At 38.9% G+C, this 22071-nt stretch overlaps 1 protein-coding gene across 1 annotated transcript in view; it reads right to left on the minus strand.

The window, feature by feature from the left end:
• Positions 1 to 148: 148 nt before the first annotated feature.
• Positions 149 to 22071, minus strand: part of LOC125481399 (acetyl-CoA carboxylase-like) — a gene marked incomplete at its 3' end in the record, with an annotated part of 24439 nt that continues 2516 nt past the window's right edge. Inside the window, exons 4-16 of the mRNA XM_048592891.1 lie at positions 18280 to 18495; positions 16090 to 16245; positions 14961 to 15164; positions 13329 to 13484; positions 12069 to 12191; positions 11140 to 11409; positions 8458 to 8555; positions 5643 to 5763; positions 4434 to 4544; positions 3450 to 3593; positions 1561 to 1681; positions 1183 to 1279; positions 149 to 245 (exon numbers count right to left, since the gene is read on the minus strand). Of these exons, the coding sequence (XP_048448848.1) occupies positions 149 to 245; positions 1183 to 1279; positions 1561 to 1681; positions 3450 to 3593; positions 4434 to 4544; positions 5643 to 5763; positions 8458 to 8555; positions 11140 to 11409; positions 12069 to 12191; positions 13329 to 13484; positions 14961 to 15164; positions 16090 to 16245; positions 18280 to 18495 (1914 nt within the window). The remainder of the gene's footprint in view (positions 246 to 1182; positions 1280 to 1560; positions 1682 to 3449; positions 3594 to 4433; positions 4545 to 5642; positions 5764 to 8457; positions 8556 to 11139; positions 11410 to 12068; positions 12192 to 13328; positions 13485 to 14960; positions 15165 to 16089; positions 16246 to 18279; positions 18496 to 22071) is intronic.

Here is a 22071-nt window from a genome sequence, read left to right on the forward strand (position 1 = left end):
CTGCTCAGTAAAGATCAGCTACCTAAAGATTAGTGCAGCCAAAGGTGTCTGAACCGATTCAGGCAGCTTAGCCATTCCCATCAATAAAAGCTGTTATTTTTCCCAATTAATCTAAAACACTCCTTCTCCAAAGTGATCACCTACTCACTTTTGATTCTGATTCGGGGTCAGCTGGATCCGCTGGGTTTGTCAATTCAACGGTCCGAGTCTCCACAGCGATAACTCCCACAGGGATCCCACCTAACCTGGCAAGGTAATCAGACACTCAAATTCAGGATCACTTGAACTAAATATTATCTTTTAAGCAGTAGTGGATCTCCCACAGCTCTGCTCATGGTGCATTTAGAGGTAATGCTGTTGCAAGGACAGACAATTGCTAGAAAGATTTAAATAGAAAGGTGTGCTCAAGAGTCTGCAAGTTAAATGTTTCTTTATTCCAAGACATTTTTCAATTGTCAGTCAGGATTTTTTAACAATGTATTTTTGTTGTATAAAGTGAGCACATACTAGATACAATTGTACACATAAATCTTTCACAGTTTTGCTCATTAATTTTTTTCTACGAAGAGCATAAGTAGTAGAAAAGCTAAATACTACAGATGCTGGAAATCTGGGCTAAAACAGAAATTGCTGAAAATACTTGGCAAGTCAGGCAGCATCTATTGGTAGAGAAAAGAGTTAATGTTTCAGGTCAATGGTCTTTCTTTAGAACTGTACAAAGTTAGAGATGTAATAGGTTTTGAACAAACAATGAGGGATATAGGCTGGAAGACAGGAGAGAATGAAAGACAGAAAATTTAGCCTTATAGAAAAATAAGTTACATAAATTACAATAGTTCCTCATTAACTACTATCAGATAAATTGTCCATTTAACCCAAATAATTATGTGTGGTTTCAAACATAAAAAAAAATTTACAATCTTCCCTTTGAAGTTGCCTTTTGGAGAGATCAAAATTGGTAGCGACTTAAGACTGATTGCAACTTTTTGTTTACATTTTTAAGAAAAAAGTTGCCAAAGTGTCTTTTAGAGACACTATCCCTCAGGATAGAAAGTTTGTTGTAAATTCTAATGTCTTATGTACCAGCCTCTTCATTCCTTCATACTCTGAGCTGCATTGGTGGTCTCTTCCCTATCTTTAGCCTCAAGACATCAGACTAGATGACAATTTATTGGTTCTTACCTTGCCCTTCCCACAACTACTGTCTGTGCCCAGGGTTTCATGATTTCAATGAACGATCCATGGTCAAAGAAACCACTCTGCCAGGCACCCTTGATATCTGCAGGTGAAGAAAAATCACAAAAGAAGTAAATAGTTGTCCTCAACAAGTCATGAAGTGGAACAGTCTTTTCAGTGCTTATCCTTTCTCCAACAGCATTTGCTAGATATTGCCCCAGACATTACATGCATTCCACAAGTAGCACAATGTAGTTGCGACAGCTTTACTCATGGGATAATTGTAAAAAATTAGAAGAAGTTTTAGACCCAAATGATATGTGCTAATCTGTAGCTGTTCATCAAAACATCACTTATTGTCCAGAATAATGACATTTCTCTTACTTGGATGAGGTCTGCCAGCCAGCATCCAACGAGGATCATATGGAGCCTTGGTGGGGACAAAGTCAATTTCCCTCTCAGGACAATCCTTCGGGGTGATTACAGGCACTGGACTCGTGTTGTTCTATAGGAACCGAATAAAACAAGCATTCATCCAACATGTTAAAAGAGAGAGAACAACAGAGCCTGATAGAAATTAATATTTAATCTGATCGGAGTTAGTTCCCTTACAGAGGGGCAGGGAAAGGATGTGAGTTTTACATTTGGAACAACAATGTAGGAACAAGCTATCAATATTGCTACCGTCTAATATGGTCTGAAGGGATGCCTAAGATGTAATGGAACAAGGGAACAGATGATAGACATATTAATTAAGAAGTAAGTGTGCATGAATTGGGTATATAAATATGTCAGGCAACCAAACAGAGGGTAAAAGTTCTATGAAATCTGGTTAAATTAAATAAAATTCTCACGAAAAATATGGATTTTAAATCTGTTCAAAAACATTTTTCCTTCCTTGTATAACAGTGTTGGGAAAGGATGGTTGAGTTGAAATGTTAAATTTTGGGGTATAATTACCCATTCCAGTTTTCTGAAAGCAAGCCTTATGGACAGTGAAAGAATGAAGTCACCGTGGGGACCTGGAGTTACTTCTTTACCAAAGGGGAAACAAGAAATGGCCTTGGCATTTTTCTTACCATGCAAAAACAGGATAAAAAGCAAAGTTTTTTTTTCCAAATTGGAACCTACTAATTTGAACACGAATGAAGAATGGACTGACTGTTAAATTAGTGGATAAGGTTGAACAAAACAATGATTCACGACGATTTATGAGGCATGATCAGAATTTAACAAATTTAGAAAGACTGAGGATCATACCATGGAAGAGAGCAAAATGGGAATTCAACAAATTGTTTGCAGAAATTTCATTTGGAAATTCCCTCTGTGCTGGCATTTAAAGTTACAGCCAAAGTATCAAGAGCGGACAGACATTTAGTTTTGATGGGAGTTTCCGGATAAACATGCACTACTAGAACAAAAGGTCAGAAGCACTAAAAAAAAATTCCTAGGAAAGAATTTCTTTCCAGCAGCGTTCATATTGCAAAGGGGGCATTCGATGTATCCTCTGTTGTGTCAATGTTAACAAATTGGTGAGACATCTAGATTCAGTTTGTATGTGAAAGCATAAAAAGGAGAATGCCAGGTTGGTCATCCCAAGAATGTGTAGTTTTATCAGGTATTAAGTGGACTTTATGTTCGAAGAACAAAGTTTAATTTCTTGCATTTGAACTATAGGGAGATGTTGATTGGAAGCTTCATTTTTCCCAGGGTAGAAAAACAGATTAAAAATCTACTTTAACACATTTTATGATAGGAGGTTTGGAAAGATAGAGGCCTGTGAGAATATCCTGCATCAGACTTTTGACAACCTTATTACATAGCCCATTAAAACCTCACAGCTGGTGAAACAAAGGCGGTGAAGAAATTCACCCCCTCTAAAAAACGAATAAAAGTCTTTGTGATTGAGTGAAGCTTCTGTAGGTCTGAAACATTTATCAAATTTTTAATGGTGAGGGTCATGGGGAACTGTCCTTAAAAAGTTTCCTTTCTTATCTGTGAAGAAGTAAACTTGTTTGAACAGTTTCACCCACTATCGTATTTCAAGGAAGCATATTGCAGAAACATACGACAGAATAATGATCATGAACTTTGTTTCAGATTTGTTCCAATTCACATTATAAACTGTTCCATATACAGATAACGTTCATGCCAGCAAAGTTCAGCGTAGGTAGTTAACACGCAATTGAGATGTGGAAGGCATTAAACTAATCTTTTTCCATCTTTTACAAGTTATTTTTACACAACTCTGCTGCAAACTTGCATCATCATACCTTAGGCATGTACGATAGCCACTGTAAGATGGTATAAACACCCTCAAAGTCATCAGGAACAGTAGTATGTGATATACCATTGTTGTGCATGATATGCACTCCACCTAGCTGGTTGTTGGATGTGTACACTTTACGACCAAGAACCTGATGGAATGTAGGACATATGCTGGCAATGAGAGAAAGTCAAATCATTTTCCTTAAATATTTAGAAACACAAATTTAAGTCTGAGGTAACTGCAGTTAGTTTACACTGTCAGAAACAAACTGACATTAGTTAAAAATCAGTCAGAGGAAAATATAACAACCTAAAAGCCAACTCCTATGGCAGTAAATATAAAAAAAATCAGGGTGGGCAACCTTTTCTGGGAAATAAATGTGTGTGTGTGCTGTCAATGACCAAAAAGCACTTCTACGTTAGATAACAGCATTCTTCTACATGAAATCTCCTCTTTACTTCCCCAAAATGTGCTTCAGCATCTTACTGCATTTATCAGCTTTCTTTATGTTCTTGGAGGGAGACCAGTACTCAATATTCATTCAGAAGCAGCTCTTTTTGTGTGCCTTTTCTGCTCACTTCCAAATTGGCACAAGTCCATAATTAATTTTCTAGGATTCTTACAGCAGCTGATCTCAATCCTTCATCACATCATTCCGAGCAGGATTTGAATACAGGTCATAGGGATCAAAGCACAGCACCCCAGATTAATCTTTGGAAACTTCACTTCCATTATTGACCTCACTACGCGAACCACGTCCTCTTTGGAGAATAGTGAAGGAGGCATCCCCTGTTTCCTGTTCTTTGTACAGGTGGATTGTCTAACCCCATGATGCTACATCTGCCCATTCCATTTCATCATATGGTCAAGGCTGTGGGAATGGAAATTTCAGTGATTCAAATTCAGCTCAAAGGTTCAAATGGGATTTTTGCTTCTACTTTGGTACATTGTGTCAGTTACTATGGGAATTAGTACATTTTATTCTGACCTTGTTCAGTGCACTGGCTCCAGTGAGAATGATATGGGAATTTTCCACTTGGATCACACGTTGTCCCAACCTCACTAAGTATGCTCCAATTCCAATTGCACGACAAGTCACCTGCAAAATAATAAATGGACTATGTGGATGAATGACTAATGGCCTTTTCTGCTAGCTATTAGCGATATTGACTGGCACTGGGGAAGAAATTTCTTTAAAATGTATTTGTCACCAATTAGTGAAATTCTACACTTTGTTATTTTAATGAAGCTTTTAACCCAATTTAAAAAATGAATAGAGATATTTAAAACATATTAAGCAATCCATTATGAATTGCATGAAGGACAATTTGTGCTCCAAGTCTTAGAAAGTAGATTTTTTTAGCCTTTGTACATCATAGTCGTGTCCTCTCCAACAACTATCATAAAGTCGAGGTGCTGGTGTTGGACTGGGGTGGACAAAGTCAGAAGTCACACAACACCAGGTTATAGTCCAACAGATTTATTTGAAATCACAAGCTTTTGGAGTGCTGCTCCTTCCATCAGATGAAGTGGAGAGAAGTGCACAGGCACAGAATATATAGATGGAGAGATAAACTAACATAGATTTACAAGTCCTCCTCTACTGTTTGTTTAATGGTTGGGATATGTTACTGTTTCAGACACATACTTAATTACATTTTTTCAAACAAATTCCCTCCTGAAGACAGTCAAGTTGCATTGGTTACATTCATTAGGTGTAAGCTAGGACACCGATTTCCCAACAGGTCTTCAAGGCTCACATCAACTCCATTAAAAAAAGACAAATACAAAAATTTCCTCTGACTAGAAACACTGACATTTTACTGTTTCAAAGTTCATTTAGATAACAATAAAAAGGTTTTGGTGATAATTTACTCAGTTTCACAATTTATTTCTTTCTCTAAACATTTGATACTTGTTACCCTCTTTTCCAGGATCGTACTCAAAAAGAATGAACTGATCTCCACCCTACAACTTGAAATTATTTTTGCAGTCTTCAAAGTTGACTAATTAAGCATTTGACTTAAGACTGTGTTTACTCTGTGACAGTATCGGGATGCAGCTCCATTTAAATAGCAGAACACCACATTGTGGATTATATGACATTATGCTCATATCCTTATTTGACATCTGACTTACTGTGAGTGTTACAATAGTAAATTTTGGGTTATGGGGTAGCACAGTCTGTCACACTTACCAGACTGATGGTGACAATTTCATTGTAAGCAAGGGAGGATTCTCCAGCAATGGTTCCAGCTCCTCGCAGGTTCTCCACTCCCAGGCCTTCCTCTTTGCCAATAATGTCAGTTATAACATATCTAAAAAATCAAATATAGTCAAGGTCACATGGCCTTTCCTGCACAGCTAATTTTGTTTAAGGGGCTATCACTAATGATAATGCATGTAATGTTTGGCTAAAAACTATAAAGTTTAGAACATTTTACCTAAATAGTCCAGCATAGCAAAATACCCACTGCTTCCATATCATTTAAAGAGAACTGATGACTACCATCACAATTCAGTTAATAGTTTAGTTGAGGGACAGAAGGAACTGCTGATGCTGGAGTCTGAGATAACAAGATGTAGAGCTGAATGAACACAGCAGGCCAGGCAGAATCAGAGGAGCAGGAAAGCTGACGTTTCGGGTCTGGACCCTTCTTCAGAAATGCGGGAGGGGAAGGGGACTCTGAAATAAATAGAGAGAAGGGGAAGCGATGATGGAAGGTGGATAGAGGAGCAGATAGGTGGAGAGAAGACGGACAGGTCAAGAAGGTGGGTTGGAGCCAGTAAAGATGAGTGTAGGTAGGGAGTTGGGATGGGGATTGGTCAGTTTAGTTGAAATGTGTGTAAAATGCACAGTCTAAATCTATTAATATCCCTTTAAGGCAAGTGTTGGTTCTTACATGAATTAGATTCCTTCCCTTTATTTGTGAAAATGACTTGTCTCCACGCAATATTTCTTTGGGTTGCTGGCATTTAATTTTAACAGGGTCAGGCAAATAACAGATAGAACCAATTTCCCTTTCCATTGCACTAGAATAAGTACAACAATGTGCCATGCCACTAGCATAGAACTGAATGAACTTCCAAGCTTTCACCATAAAAGTGTTCAAATAAAAAGTGCCAGAAAGCAAGTCATGCACAAATAGAAAACATTGATATTACACTACCAAAGCTAAATAGTCCCCAAAGGAAAGAATTCTTGCTTGTTATGATTTTAGGTATGGCTTAGCATACAAGGTACTCAGAGATGATAAGCCCTTGAACAATACTAGATATATTCATTGATTGTGGACTTATGCAAAAGATTTAACTGGAGCCAGAATCTGAAGACAAGTTTTAGCCATGTCAGGAACTTTCATATCAGATGGCTTATTAATGGATGGATTCACTCACAGTAGCAAGAAAATGTAGCCATTGCAAGAAAAACTCAATAATATTAAATCAAGTTATTAGAGTCATAGAGGTATACAGCACAGAAACAGACCCTTTAGTCCAACTTGTCCATGCTGACCAGATATTCTTAATTAATCTAGTCCCATATGCCAGCATTTGATCCATATCCCTCTAAATCCTTCCTATTCATGTACCTGTCCAGATGCCTTTTAAATGTTGTAATTGTACCTGCCTCCACCACGCCCCATGGCAGCTCATTCCATACAGGCACCACCCTCTGCATGAAAAAGTTGCCTCTTAGGTCCCTTTTAAATCTTTTCCCTCTCATCTTAAACCTATGCCCTCTAGTTTTGGATTCCTCTACCCTATAATAAAGTGGCCATAGTTCGAGAAGACCATAAGGCTTTCTCTCATTGCAGAGAGTTGGCTGCTGGTGATTTAACTGAGAGCCACCATGCCTCAGGCAAGGGGCAATATTGAAATGGCACGATGTCGTGGTGACTTCAGCTGGTATAGGAACTAAACCCACACTATTGGCAACACTCTGCATCACAAATCAGGCATCTAGCCAACTGAGCGAACCATCACCCTTCAATTACTGATACAAGGAAGTATCTAGTATGTAGTACAATTGCAATGATCTAATGTAGACTATGGGTTGGATTTTCATTCTGGTCAGGGCCAAAGTGGCTACCTGCTGCATGTGAATGGATAGCCATCCCAGTCCGTACCAGAAACAGACATGTGCCAAATGGACAGAGATGGAACATGCTGGCAAAACTGCAAACTAACTAATGTGTCCACCTCTGTTTAAAAATTCAACTCCACAATCTTTGGGTTTGGAAGAATAAGGTTTGATGAGCGATTACATACATAGCATTTACAACACGAAAACAGTCTAATTTGTCTAACAGGTCCAACCTTTTTTTCATTCAACCTCATCAACATATTCCATTGACCCAGATGTGTTTCCCATGCTGACTCTTAAGTTGATCTATTTGATTCATCTCAACTATTCCTTGTGATGGGGAGTTCTACATTCTAGTTACTCTATGAGCAAAGATGTTTTTTTCTGAACTACCCTTCTGGATTTATTAGTGACTGTCTTATATTTATAATGCCTGGTTGTGGTCCTGTCTGGAACTGGAAACATCTCATCTAACGATTGTTTTGTCACCTTAAAAGCCTTAAGCATATAATGCCAAACGGTATCTTAATGAACATTGCCCTCAGTAGCTAATGACAGTTATTAATTAATGATGAAGCACATTGTCTCCAGCATGTAAACCAGCACTTTGCTCAAGGTGCTATGTTGATTAGCAATCAGTAACTGGATTGGCTTTTTTCCCAGTTGCTTCAGACAGGGGTAGATAATCTGAACATATAAAATCGATACACATAGTTGGTTTCCTTGCAATGCAGTTGTTTGAAGAGTGAAAGAATCTTTAAAACTCTATAATCAAGAACTTTATAAAAGCTTTGCTCCAATTTTGTCACTCACTTCAATTTTTTGTTCATCAGTGTAACCAGAGATGTTACACGGTTTTCTCCTTTTGGATATATGCTGACTATGCATTAGTTTCAGATATTCAAATTTTCCTGCATATAATACCCACCTGTACTCTCCATCCTCCTCAACATGTTCACAGTGCACAGAGTTAAAGGGGCTAATTCTGGTGTAGTCCTGAGGCGTCAAGTATAGGTATCTGAAGCCCTGACAAATAAAATGGATTATTGAAAAGAAGTATGATAAATGAATAATCCAAACGGTCTACTTAAATTTCAGTGCTTCAGGGCTAAATGTCACAAACAAAATTATAATGTAATTGTATCCTTGATCCATTGAAGAATTGTCTTAATTGTCCAATGCAATCAAATTTTGATTATAAAATAAGACTTATTTTAATGGAGGGGAAATACTGACTGAAATATTATAATTATCACTCTGAAATGATAAAAGCTTTCATCTCCTTGTGTATCCAATCAGTGCCTTGAGCCAACTGTATTACACAACCTTTTTAGTTAAACTTACACAGTATTAATAGAGTTAGCTGTACTGGTTTCTGGATGCTGGACATCCCCTCTTACAAAAGGTAGGTACTTCAGGGAATTCAGAGTCAGAACAATTTTCTGCACAACTGATGATTACTTAGGTGCATCAGATTCAAGAAATCTTCACGCAAATTTGCCTTTTTTTTTGTCTAATTTGTTTGCCTCTGGCAGGCAGTCACGTGACTTTGAGGGTTGGGAAAGGGACACATTGTGGTGCAGTTAAGTGAACCAGACAGGATGAACCAGAGATTCTTTACCCGCCTATCACTGTTAATATGTTCATAATTTTAAAAAAGGCTACAGCCAAATTTGGTTTGATCCACACATTATAGCACTGTACTATGAGTCATTCAATCATTCACACAGTGTGGGTGTCACTGGCAACCAAATGTCAGCAATGATTATCACCCCTAATTTTCTGGTCAGCTGCCAGTTTGAATACAAATGAGTGGCAATGCCAGGCCATTTTAGAGGGCAGTTAAGAAGAAACCACATTTATGTGGGTCTGAAAGTCACATGTAGGCCAGGGCAGCAGATTTCCAATCCTGTAGGACATTCGCAAACTAGATGTATTTTAATGACAATGTAGCAGTTTCATGGCCAATATCAAAACTGGCTTTTAAATCAATTTTTGAAAAATAATTTAAGTTCTCCAGCTACTAAGATGGGATTTAAAATAAATTCCTCTAGGTCCCCAAATGACTTGCCCAGTAACAGTACCACAGTGCTGACATACCCAACTAATCATGCACGGCAAAGAACATAAGAAACAGAAATAGGAATAAACTATCTAGCCCTCTAGCCCACTGTCCAATGCAAGAAAATCAGAGTTGATTTTTTATCTCAACTCCACTTCCCTGACAGTTGGCCTTATCCTTTAATTTCCTGAGAAATCTCTGCTAATGTTAATTACCTTATGTCTCTCATTTTTATTAGGCCCTTTGATACCATCTATTTTTGCCACATAATTTGTGTCTTCTTCTGTCAAAACATTTATTCAATTATTACTGGTTTAATCGCTACTATTTCCTGATTCACCATGATAATTTCTCCTATCGCTGCCTCTAAGACTATTTTTACTTTAGCTACCCTCCTCCTTTCTGTGCACTTATAAAAGGCAATCTGTTTTATTTTCATGGCTTAAACTTTATCTTCTCTTTCTTCAATTAAACTTTTCAGTCACCCTTTGCTGGTTTCTATAACACTCTTAATCCTCAAGATTACAGAATCCCAGCATTGTGCAAAGAGGCTGTTCAGCCCAATGGGTCTGCACCAACACTCCAAAGAGCAACGCACCCAGACCTATCTCCCAGCCCTATCCTCATAAGCCTGCATTTACCGTGGCTAATCCAGCTAGCCTGCACATCCCTGGACACTACGGGCCAATTTAGCATGGCTAATCCACCTAACCCGCACGTCTTTAGACTGTGGGAGGAAACCAGAACATCCAGAGGAAACCCATTCAGACATGCAGAGAATGTGCTAACTCCACACAGTCAACTACCCAAGGCTGGAATTGAACCCAGGTCCCTGGTGCTGTGAGGCAGCAGTGCTAACCACTGAGCCACCATGCCACACCACTATGCTTCTCCTTTTAATCAAATACTATCTGTAACTTTCCTAGTTGCCACATTCTTAAAGAGCTAGTCATGATTTGAATCCCTTCTAATCTATAACACTCTTTGAGTCATGTGTTTAATTCTGTAATCTTTTTGGCTCTTATGATGATTGGCACATGGTTCAGGTAGCAATCTAGAGATTACCACCTTTGAGATTCTTTGTTTTAATTTGAACCCTAATTCCTCAGTTCCATTCATCAGCACATCGTTCAAAGTCTACCCGTGCTAAGGCTCCTATTTGGACCGCAACAACTTATCTTTCCTTTCCACACCTTTTCTGTTTCCAGATTCTGGAGATAGCTTTAACATTGGACAGGCAGCACACAATCAACTGCACAGAAAAATGTCTATCCTTCACAGTCTGCCATTAGACATCACATTCCTTTTCACTACTGTAAATTGAATGGTTCCTGCATCTTGGTGTTTTTGTCAGTTTACTCATGCACATGGCCATTCTGTTAATCATGCACATGGCCATTCTGTTAATCATGCACACAGGTAGCAAGAACCTCTCCCAACAGGTAGCAAGGGCCTCAGTCATTTAAGGACTTACACTCACTCAATGGAAAGAAGGTGATCTGGAATTGAGCAATTCTTGATACAGCGAGAGAAGGAAAACAGATTTACCTTGTATGGATCATCTGGATCTTCCCAGGCCACTTGAAACATATTCCTTATCTCTTCAGCAAGGCCAATCCTGGCACCACTGTTAGCTGCTATGTAGATTCTTGGAATGCCTTCCGCTCTGGCTAGTTGAGATGCCCGCAAGAACAGCAAATCCTCCTCGGGGCCAAATGAACCAGTCTTATAAGTGAGATCATTACATATGACAACAATGTCACGTCCTTCAGGATATTCCGGAGTTTTTAAGTTCATTTTCCAGGCCACCATTCCTACCTGAGGGAAAGTCCAACACAACCGTATTTAATACCTAGAGGAGTATTATCATGTAAAAGATTGAAGAAATGTAGGTTGATATGGAAGAGGACAACAAATGTCTGAGTAAGAATTGTACAGAACATGAAAGTGGCATGTAAGAATCAGCAATGAATCTAACAGTAAGATTTCTAAAGAGAACTAGAATTGTTCAACAACACCATCAGTGAAAGTGCGGCAAGCAGAGCTGGAAATTAGAATCGGATTCTAAGCTCTAAGGAGATAAATGCATTTTTGCTATTATTTTATTCCTACCAGGTACTTACATGTTCCCATACAAATTTTCTTTAAATGAGGAAGTTTCACATTTACATTCTCTAGTTTCATAGTTAAAAACAAGAAATTAGGACCACAGATGCTCACACACCACACTAGTTGATGTAAAGCTGCATATTAATTGTGCCAAGCTGATGCAAAATCTAGCTGTTATTCAATATAATGAGGAAGATTGTATAGTTCACCAATTCAAAGCATGATACCGTGCCCTTCACAACACCTAGATCACTACTTTTATCTGAACCTTCTCTTCTCTCCTGTTTTCAATTTTAGCCACACTGTGCATTTTGGGTCTTGGACCCTTTTTCAGGTTGCTCAGTTTAACAGTAGTGAACTGTACATACCTCATTACCTCCAGGAATCCTGTTCATATGCACGAGTTGACCCTGAGAGTCTAGCACAAGTTCTGTGCACAGGAATGGTTCCTTAGGACACTCTACATCAGACCCCCACAGCTTAAAGAGAGCCTTGGCCAGAGAAGGTAAAGAAAAGATAGAAACCTTTTTAGTCTAACTTTTCTAACAGATTTATTGTTACACAGAAAAATGAAGTTTCAGATCAGTTAAATAACTTTTGATTGAGATTTAGTAAGTGTGTCAGTATTGCTAATCAGATACACCGCATATCATGTGGTAGATTCAAACAGATTAATGACCAAATAAAATATGTGGCATAGTGAAACAAACCATGAAGATCTTTCATTTGTGCTGAACTAGCTGACCTGAGCTCAGGGAACACAATTGTGTTCAGTAACTTGGAAAGAGTGAATCTAGATTTCTCACTCTCGATCACCGTTCAGCACATGTTACTGAAAAGTGGAGATTGGCTGAGGAAACACTGTATTTATCTGTAGTCATGAACAACTTGCCAGGAGGCAGCCAGTGGCCATGTATTTGGGTTCCATCTGAAGAACGGGGGCAAAGATTGAGAAGAAAGGAAGTGAATGCTGATGCAAATATCATCCAGAATATAATCCAAAATTATTTAAATAACTAATTTATCTCATTGGGATGTGACAGAAAGGTTTCCTCATGGACTTTCCAGTTTACAATACATATACACAGGTATTAAAACAGGCTGTGCCAGATAAAAAGGAAAGAGTTTTGTTTTAAATCTGCTATGTATTCTGCAGTTATGAGGGTTTAAGGTACTTAAGACATATATTCTATATTTAGAAGTCCTGCACCATGAAACAGAATCCACCTCTGTGGAGAATGTATTATCTCATATCAAGTGGTGACTTTTCACATACAATAAAAACAGGCAAGTAACAAGCAAAATGTGCACCTCATTACCCTTAACATCAACTGAATACATTCTCCTGTAACATAATTCAAACATGAATGTGTGGGAAGATGTTTTTTTCAACTTGACACATCTTCACTTTGTAGCTTGTTTATTTACCCAAAGGATTCTCACTCTTGACTAGGAACTTGTGAATACTGGGTCTTGACAGATTCACGTGAGGATGGGATGGGTTAAAGCATGCTGACATCCACAAGATAGCAGAAAATGCTATTGTCCATGGAACTGCTCCTCAAAAAGAATTCAACACCTTTAATGAGAAGAGAAAATTGCTAACTGAGGCTGAAAAAATAGCTTACCTGCTGAAAGATTTCAGGAAAGTCATAGACATAGGTTGTTCCCAGGCTCTGAGCCTGGAATCGCTTTGCCTGGAGTAGATCTTTGGTGACATAAGGTGTATTCATCAACATTCCATGGAGAGGTCCCTGCTTTTCTCCATATGAAATGAACATGATCTAAAAACCATTACAGGAGACAAATTACAATTGTTACTATTCCTCAAAGGAAAATGAATCAGTATTGGTATAGAATCCAATGATCAAAGTATCCCAGGAAGCCAAGTGCAATTTGTGGTTATATGCGAGGCTCAGAAGGATCTAATTTCTGTAAAACTAACAGAGAAGAAAATGGCTAAAATTGACATAAAAAGACAGCTTCAAAGTTATTATAATTTCACTATTCCTCTAAAGGAGTCCAGCACAAAAGCAATATTCCTAAGCTTTTCTATCACCTATCTATTATGGCTCATACACCTATCTAGATTGTATTTCTTTCCACCCAGCTCATTGTCAATGGACTCAATTCACTTCTGAGTCTGACCACTACAAATTGATTCATTTAAATTATGCCATCTTTATACTAGAACTTCCAAAATATCTTCCACTGGCTTAACAAAAGATCCCACTCTGCTTCTGTGATTCTACACTCTCAAGTTCCCTGTTTCACAAGCATGAAAAAGTTCCCATCTACCATCCATCAGATTGTGCATTCAACAGATTATCTTCCATCAATTCCACCACCTCCAATATGATTACATCTTTTCTTGTGTTCTAAAGGAACCGTTCACACTATGACTATCCCTTTAAACTCTCCTACTAGATGTTTCCTTTCCATTAACATCTCCCCATGCAGGTACAGAAGCACAAGACACCTATTCATCCCCTCCCTATCCAAAGCCACATATGTTCCTTCTGGATAAGACAACAATTTACGTATAGTTGCTCAAAAATAAAAGATGCATTTGTTGCTGTGGTGCAGTCTTCTCGATAGAAGATAGATCAGAAGCAGGTTAGGTAAATGCTTAATTGAGTATCTCTGTTATGTCTGCAAGTGTGAGTCTGAGATCTCTTTCATTTGTCACTCCAATTCCCCTTCTCTTTCCCCTCTGGCATTTGCCTGTTAGGCTGTTCCAGTGACGGTGACTGCATATTCCAGGAGCAACACCTATTTTTCTATGAGATACTTTGTAGACCTTTCACTTTAATGTTGATTTTAAGACTTCATTTCTTCCTGCCCAAGCCTTGAACTCCTTCAGCTATTCAAACACTTCCTGCTTCTCTTACAGGCTTTAACTTGTTTCCACATCCTTTTTTTCTATTGTCTCATGCCAATAATACTTTTGCCATATAATAAGTGCCTGTTTTCCACATTTTGCACATATGAAGATTCTCTCTCTTTCCCTTGTCTTGTTCCTTTTAACTCCTGTCCATTGTTGATATCCTGCCTTGTAATGAAAAGGTCCCATCTTCAATACCTCCTCTATTCTTTCGACAGAGACTGCCTTTTAGTTTTGTTGTTTCACATTTAAAACAATTGCAATTTTTGGCTATTTCAAGATTGTTTCTCCACCTTTGCAAATTGGGAAATGAAGCTTTAGCATTCATTTACATTTTCTAAACTCAAGTACCCTCCATAATTCAACAAGCATCTACCTGTCCAGTCCTGGCATTTGTCACCTCCTTGTAAAGGCTCATATCCAAGTAATATCCAGATTCATTGGTGAGGAGCAAACGGATTGGGATTGCTTTTCCTGTGGGGGTTAGGCGAATATTGATTTTGAGCTCAGCTTGCAGGACCCTGAGTTTCCACAACCTGCTCCCATATCTCATCACCATGTCATGGACAGACTTCTCAATCTGAAAATAAACATTGAAAAATTTATAATGTCAAATATACACAACACAAAAGATTTTTTAGTGGAAGAAAATTCAGACATCCCTTTGGTTGTACTGTCAGCACTTAGAAGGGAAGCAATAATGCGCCTTTATGATTTGGTAAGTTATTTTGAATAAAATCCTCCATATTCAATAAAGAAAAACAGCAAAGTATAGTGCTGACAACTCTCACCTCCAAAACAAAACCACAATTTATTGGCCTCAGAGAAAATTGTAACCTCAGGCGACTTATATTGTGATGTGCTTTTCTTCAGAGAAGCAAACAAATTGTGGCTCTCAATTGACAAATTAGGTGCTCCAAGTTTTAGTGACTTCACCAGTTCAATAAGTTGCACATTACAAGTTGATGGCGACTGAGAGCCCTTTATACAAATTCAGAATTTTTATGAGACCAGAGATAATCAAAAAAGACAGATCAGTGACCACCCCTTATTTCTGTGAGCAGGTTTAGACTAAGTGAGACGAATCCAAACATACAGCAGACAGCTGACATTCCCACTGAAAATCATAGCAAAATATAGCCAAATCAGACTTACTAAAATTAACATTGGAGTTCTGCTCTACTGACTGCTAATACTTTATGCAAATACAAAGTACAGCACTATCACTGTACCAACTTTGGATTACAAGAGAAAGTAATTTCTGAGGAAAGATACCATGAATCTAAAGTAGCTACTTCTTTGACATATTCTAGACAGTTCCTCTGCAGATCTGCAGAAATTTCCTGTTTCATGCATAATTTCATGTAAATCATTGGAATTCGCCAGAAGTAAAAAGCAAAATAATTGCTTGATAAAAAGTTTTTCTTTGGCTTTAAATGACAGAAAGTGAAAACATTCTTGGACTAACAAATCAGACAACCACAATAAGTCGGAACTTTTCAAACCTTGGATGGGTCCATTATCACAGTTGGCACGAAGTTGAGGAAGATGTGATTGCAGTCAGTGCGGATAGTCTGTTTGTTAAAAGCCACCTCCAATTCATCCATGGCCTCAAGCAGCAGACGTTCCCCCTCATTTTGTAGATATTCAAAAGAGGCTTCCTACAAAGTGTAGAGTGCACAAGACTGAAATCACAGCAAATCAAATTCTAAAATAGATGCTTTTAATACTGTCGAAATTTTTGGAAGATCAGAATATCCTTATGTTTACTCCCAGTTCCCTACTAAACAATGGTTCTCTGAGGCCTCTACAAATTCATAGTCCAAATTCACCTTACAGGGGTGTAGCTCTGACATGGTTCTTCCTTTCCTGACCAAAGTGCACCTTTGAGGAACAGCTTAAAAGGACTTGATAGTTAATATAAGGAAAGTTCTCACCAAGTCGTGTCCCAAAAGACTGCCTTATATTGAGTCATCTCATGACTAATAATAATGAAGGACAGATGAAAAAGTTATCAAATTCATCCCATTTTCCCATTGAAGGGTAAGGTCATGTATGCAAATTAGCAGATTAGAAATAGCATGTAAGCGGAATGCTGGTAGCTTAAAATTTACTGTAAGAATTCACTCTCATTCCAATGTTGATTTTTCTTCATGATATAAAGCTCTGTTTTGCCCAATATGGAATGGAACTCAGGCTCCATTTCCTTTTCCACCCTTCTTACATAAGGTGATCATTTAGTCCTTAAAGCCTGCTCTGCCATTCAATCAGACCTTGGCTGATCTTCTACCTCAGCTCCAACTTCTCGCACTATCCCCATATCCTATGATTCCCTCAGTCTCTAAATATCTGGTGATTAGTCTTGAACGCACTTAGAATTGAGCATCGTCAGCTGTCTGAGGTAGGGAATTTCAAAGGCCCAGTACCCTGAGTGAAGCAGGTTCTCCTTGTTTCAGTCATAAATGATTCTCAGAGTGTTCTAGACCATCTAGGCAAGACATCATTGTCCCAGTATTCACCCTTGTCATACCTCTCAAAAATTTTAAATGCTTCATTGAGATATCACCTTTCATCTTCTAAATGCTACAGAACACAAGGCTAAATTATTCAATTTCTCCTCATAGGGCAACACTCATTCCTGCCTTAGACTAAATTGGAAGTTTATCTTAGAATCCCTACAGTGTGGAAACAGGCCCTTCAGCCCAACAAGTCCACACTGACCCTTGCAGCATCCCACCCAGACCCATCCCCCTATAACCCATACACCCCTGGGCACTATGGGCAATTTAGAATGGCCAATCCATCTAGCCTGCACATCTTTGGACTGTGGGAGGAAACTGGAGCACCTGGAAACCCACGCAGACACGGGGAGAATGTGCAAACTCCACACAGACAGTAGCCCGAGGCTGGAATCGAACCCAGGTCCCTGGCACTGTGAGGCTGCAGTGCTAACCACTGAGCCACTGTGCCGCCCCTATATATTTTGTAAATGCTTAGGATATCATATAAAATGCAGCCATCATATAAAGCTGCAAAGACATTTCTTTAACTTGCTTTTTTCTTTCTACCCCATTATGTCTTTTAATACAATATTGAATTAGTTCTCCAGTTATACAACCATGCATTACCTTATATAATTTCCCGCGCCACATTTGTTTAATTGTCTGATCTTTTAAAAAGAAGCCTTGTGTAAACCAAAGCAGTTTTAATACCTGGAAGTGGAGTTGGAGACTATAAAGATATGTATAAGAAGAATAATAATATTGCGGAGGATACCACAGTTCATGCAATAGAAAATGCTGCCAACCGACCAAGACAATCAATAGTAAACATGACAGAATTCTATATGACAAAAATTCCAGTTTTTATTTTGCCTTTGGGTATCTGAGAGTGCATGTACAAAACTTTCTCTCAAGGGTTGAAACAGGTGAAATAGGGCTCCTGATTGGGGAGATTTTCGACATGGTCTTTGGAAGCAGCATGCTAGATAGATCAAATAATCTTTTTTCTTTGTTCAAGCCTCTAATGTTACAATCACCTTCTTCATCTTACATTGGCTGGACTAGATTCAACGCTTGGTGTGAAAGATCCACCCATGCTCATTGACAAAATTACACTTTCACTAAACCAAACTATATGCTGAGCTGCAATGAAAACGTTGTACATGGATGCTCTGTAACTCCTAGGTTCCTCACCTTAGTGATGAGGTCAGGGTGTCGCACTATTGCTCGGACAAAGAACCTGTAGTCAGTGACCTCTGCTCCTTTTTTCACCTTGGCAGCACCTAAATACAGGTGCATCTTGTGATTACTGCAGGGAACAGCAGTGAGGTCAAAGTTTCGCATTCGGTTAAGTTCCAGCTGAAAGGCTAGTGCCGGGTCCAAATGTCGATAAATACGATCCTCTGCAAACTGGATAGAGATTTTAAAGCTCAAGCACATCACAATTATAAACTAAATAGCTTCTTCCTTCTTATTTCAAATTATATATGTCTGCTAGAGAATAGTTCAAACAAGATAAATATCCTTGCGTCATATCACAAAAGTGTCTGTTCCTCAGGTCCAACAAGTTGGCTGACCAGGCGAAGTGCAAATGCAGATTTTGCAACGAGTATTACTGAAGAGAGATAGGTAACTTTTCTCCTCTTAATTCCAGGGGTGCTCAAGGCAGTTATAGCAATTCAATCACAATTGAGATCAGATCCACACTGTCCACTGTATTTGTCTACTGTGCCTTCAACTGAGACAATCATTCCACACATGTCCTAGAGAGTCTTATACTAAATAAAAACTGAAAGAGCTGAGGATGATGGAAATCAGAAACAAAAACAGAAATTGCTGGAAAGGGTCAGCAGGTCTGGCAGCATCTGTGGAGAGAAATGAGATTTCAGGTCCAGTGACCCTTCCTCAGAACTGTTCTGAGGAAGGGTCACTGGACCCGAAACTTTAACTCTGGTTTCTCTCCACAGATGCTGCGAGACCTGCTGAGCTTTTCCAGCAATTTCTGTTGTTGTTTCTATACAGTCTTCTTCCTTTGTCAAAATAAAGCCCACTTACTTAGAGGTATTCGATTCAGGTTGTTTACCTACAAAAATCTTTCATTTTTAAAAACAGCAAGATTTTATCATGAGCTTTGGGACTCCAATACCGACACCAAATGAGGCTCCAGGCCTGCACTTGCTGGGACTTACATTGGAGGACACATTTGAAATAAAAACAGAAAGTGCTAGAGAAACATAGCAGGTCTGACAGCTTCCATGTAGAGAGAAATAAATTAACATTTCGAATCCAGTATGACTCTTCTTTGTGCACCTGCAGTATTTTGCTTTTATTGTGAGAGATATATTCCTGGAGGCAGTCTCCCTGATTGGACAAAAATCCCAGAGGCAAACAATTAAGAATGGTAGGCAAGAGGTAGATGTCTTTGGCCCCATCAGACGTCTGCCAGTTCTGTAGCACGGCAGCTTATTTGGGAAAATGGGCACTACTGAGGGATCACTCCAGCCATAGCAAAATGCCATTGGCCCAGGAAAATTAATAGGGACTTTAATCATTTAAATTGAATGTCCATCTCTATTGGACAGACAGCCAACTTACACCGAGTCCGGTCATTAAGAAGCTTCCAAAACTCCACTCCGTGGCTGTGAAAACTCTGCATGTTATCTTTACGAAATTGTGATGAGAAAAGTCTTGATGCATTTGTTAAACATGTAAAGCAAATCACAGCAAACTGCATTGCGAATAAAACATGAAAGTTTTCTGACTCTAGTCACAGAACAAAAGTTTATTCAAGAAACCAATTAAAGCTTAGTATCACAGCAAATGATTTGTGATATACAGATTGCCATTTAGTTCACCATTGATCAAACAGGGGTCAGAAAGCAGAACTCTGCTGTAGCTTTACAGCCTAATCTCAAAAGGACAATTTGAATTGAGAACAAGCAGATTACCATTGATTATTCCTTTTATAAAAGATTTCAGTTGACTAAGATATACCTGAGGATTCAACTCGAACCTATTCTGTGAAATCATTCTACACTCATTGCTCAAAAACTGTGGGAGGAGTGGTTTGACTACTTGAGGGTGGTTCCACCTGAATTCATGCAAAATTAAGATTTAAAGTAATTTGTTTATTTTTGATCATTTAAATTTAACTAGGTAGGGAGTGAGGACGATATTTAGTAAGTATTAATATAGTAGAAGAATAAATATATTATGACTGCGCTTAACACAGCATAGATATGTTTTTCTGGGCAACCACTCTGAAGGACAAGTCAAAATGTAGATTAAATATAAACATTTTGAAATCTTCAACATTCTACTCTCTGAAAATAAAATTTCATTTGAAGCCTCTTTGAGTTGATAACATAGCAACTTTCCAGAGAGAAGCAGAACGAAATGCCTTCAGTATATATTATAAAATGTGAAGGATCATGCTAAAACAGGTTAATAAGTTATATCTTGCAGAATTGCTTTAAGGTTTTATTTTGGTGATATGACAGTAATGATTAACTTTGTTACTGTTATTTATCAGCAGTCAACATCCCATTGCAGTAACTTAAAATGCAAGACGAGACCAGCAGTGTCTTTGGATATGTGACAAGACTTAAGACCATAAGACCACATGACCATAAGACATAGGAGCAGAAATTAGGCCATTCGGCCCATCGAGTCTGCTCCGCCATTCAATCATGGCTGATAAGTTCCTCAACCCCATTCTTCCGCTTTCTTCCCGTAGCCCTTGATCCCCCTGATAATCAAGATCCTATCTATCTCAGTCTTAAATGTACTCAATGACCTGGCCTCCACAGCCCTCTGTGGCAGTGAATTCCATAGATTCACCACTCTCTGGCTGAAGAAGTTTCTCCTTATCTCCGTTCTAAAAGGTCTTCTCTTTACTCTAAGACTGTGCCCTCGGGTCCTAGTCTCTCCCTCCAATGGAAGCATCTTCCCAGCATCCACTCTGTCCAGTGCATTCAGTATTCTGTAAGTTGCAATTAGATCCCCCCTCATCCTTCTAAACTCCAATGAGTATAGTCCCAGAGTCCTCAAACGTTCCTCATATGTTAAGCTTCTCATTCCTGGGACCATTCTCATGAACCTCCTCTGAACCTGCTCCAGGGCCAGTACATCCTTCCCGAGATACGGGGCCCAAAACTGCGCATAATACTCCAAATGTGGCCTGACCAGGGCCTTATAAAGCTTTAGTACATCCCTGCTTTTATATTCAAGTTCTCTCAAAATAAATGCCACAATTGCATTTGCCTTCCTGACTAGTGACTCAACCTGCAAGTTTACCTTGAGAGAATCCTGGACTAGAACTCCCAAATCTCTTTGCACTTCAGACTTCTGAATTTTTTCCCCATTTAGAAAATAGGCCATGCTTTTATTCTTCTTACCAAAGTGCATGACCTCACACTTTCCCACATTGTACTCTATCTGCCACTTCTTTGCCCACTCCCCTAACCTGTCCAAATCCCTCTGCAGCCTCCCTGCTTCCTCAATACCACCTGTCCCTCCACCTATCTTTGTATCGTCTGCAAACGTAGCCAGAATGCCCACAGTTCCTTCATCTAGATCATTAATGTATAAAGTGAAAAGTTGTGGTCCCAACCATGACACTTGCAGAACACCACTTGTCACCAGTTGCCATCCTGAGGAAGACCGTTTTATCCCCACTCTCTGCTTTCTGCCAGACAGCCAATCTTCTATCCGTGCTAGCACCTTGCCTCTAACACCATGGGCTCTTGCTCAGCAGCCTCCTGTGCGACACCTTGTCAAAGGCCTTCTTGAAGTCCAGGCCTTCTTAAAAGCTCAAACTAAAGACTGAGGACAATATTGGGGGAAAAGATTAAACTATGAGATTTTTAAAACATTCACAGACTCAACAATTTTTACACAGACACAAGAGCTCTCTTTCTGGGACAAAAACAGAAGTTGCTGGAAAAGCTCAGCCGGTCTGGCAGCATCTGTGAAGAAAAAATCAGA

Source organism: Rhincodon typus, unplaced genomic scaffold (assembly GCF_021869965.1).
Source record: "Rhincodon typus isolate 14 unplaced genomic scaffold, sRhiTyp1.1 hic_rhity00001982, whole genome shotgun sequence".
In the NCBI taxonomy this organism is placed as follows: domain Eukaryota; kingdom Metazoa; phylum Chordata; class Chondrichthyes; order Orectolobiformes; family Rhincodontidae; genus Rhincodon; species Rhincodon typus.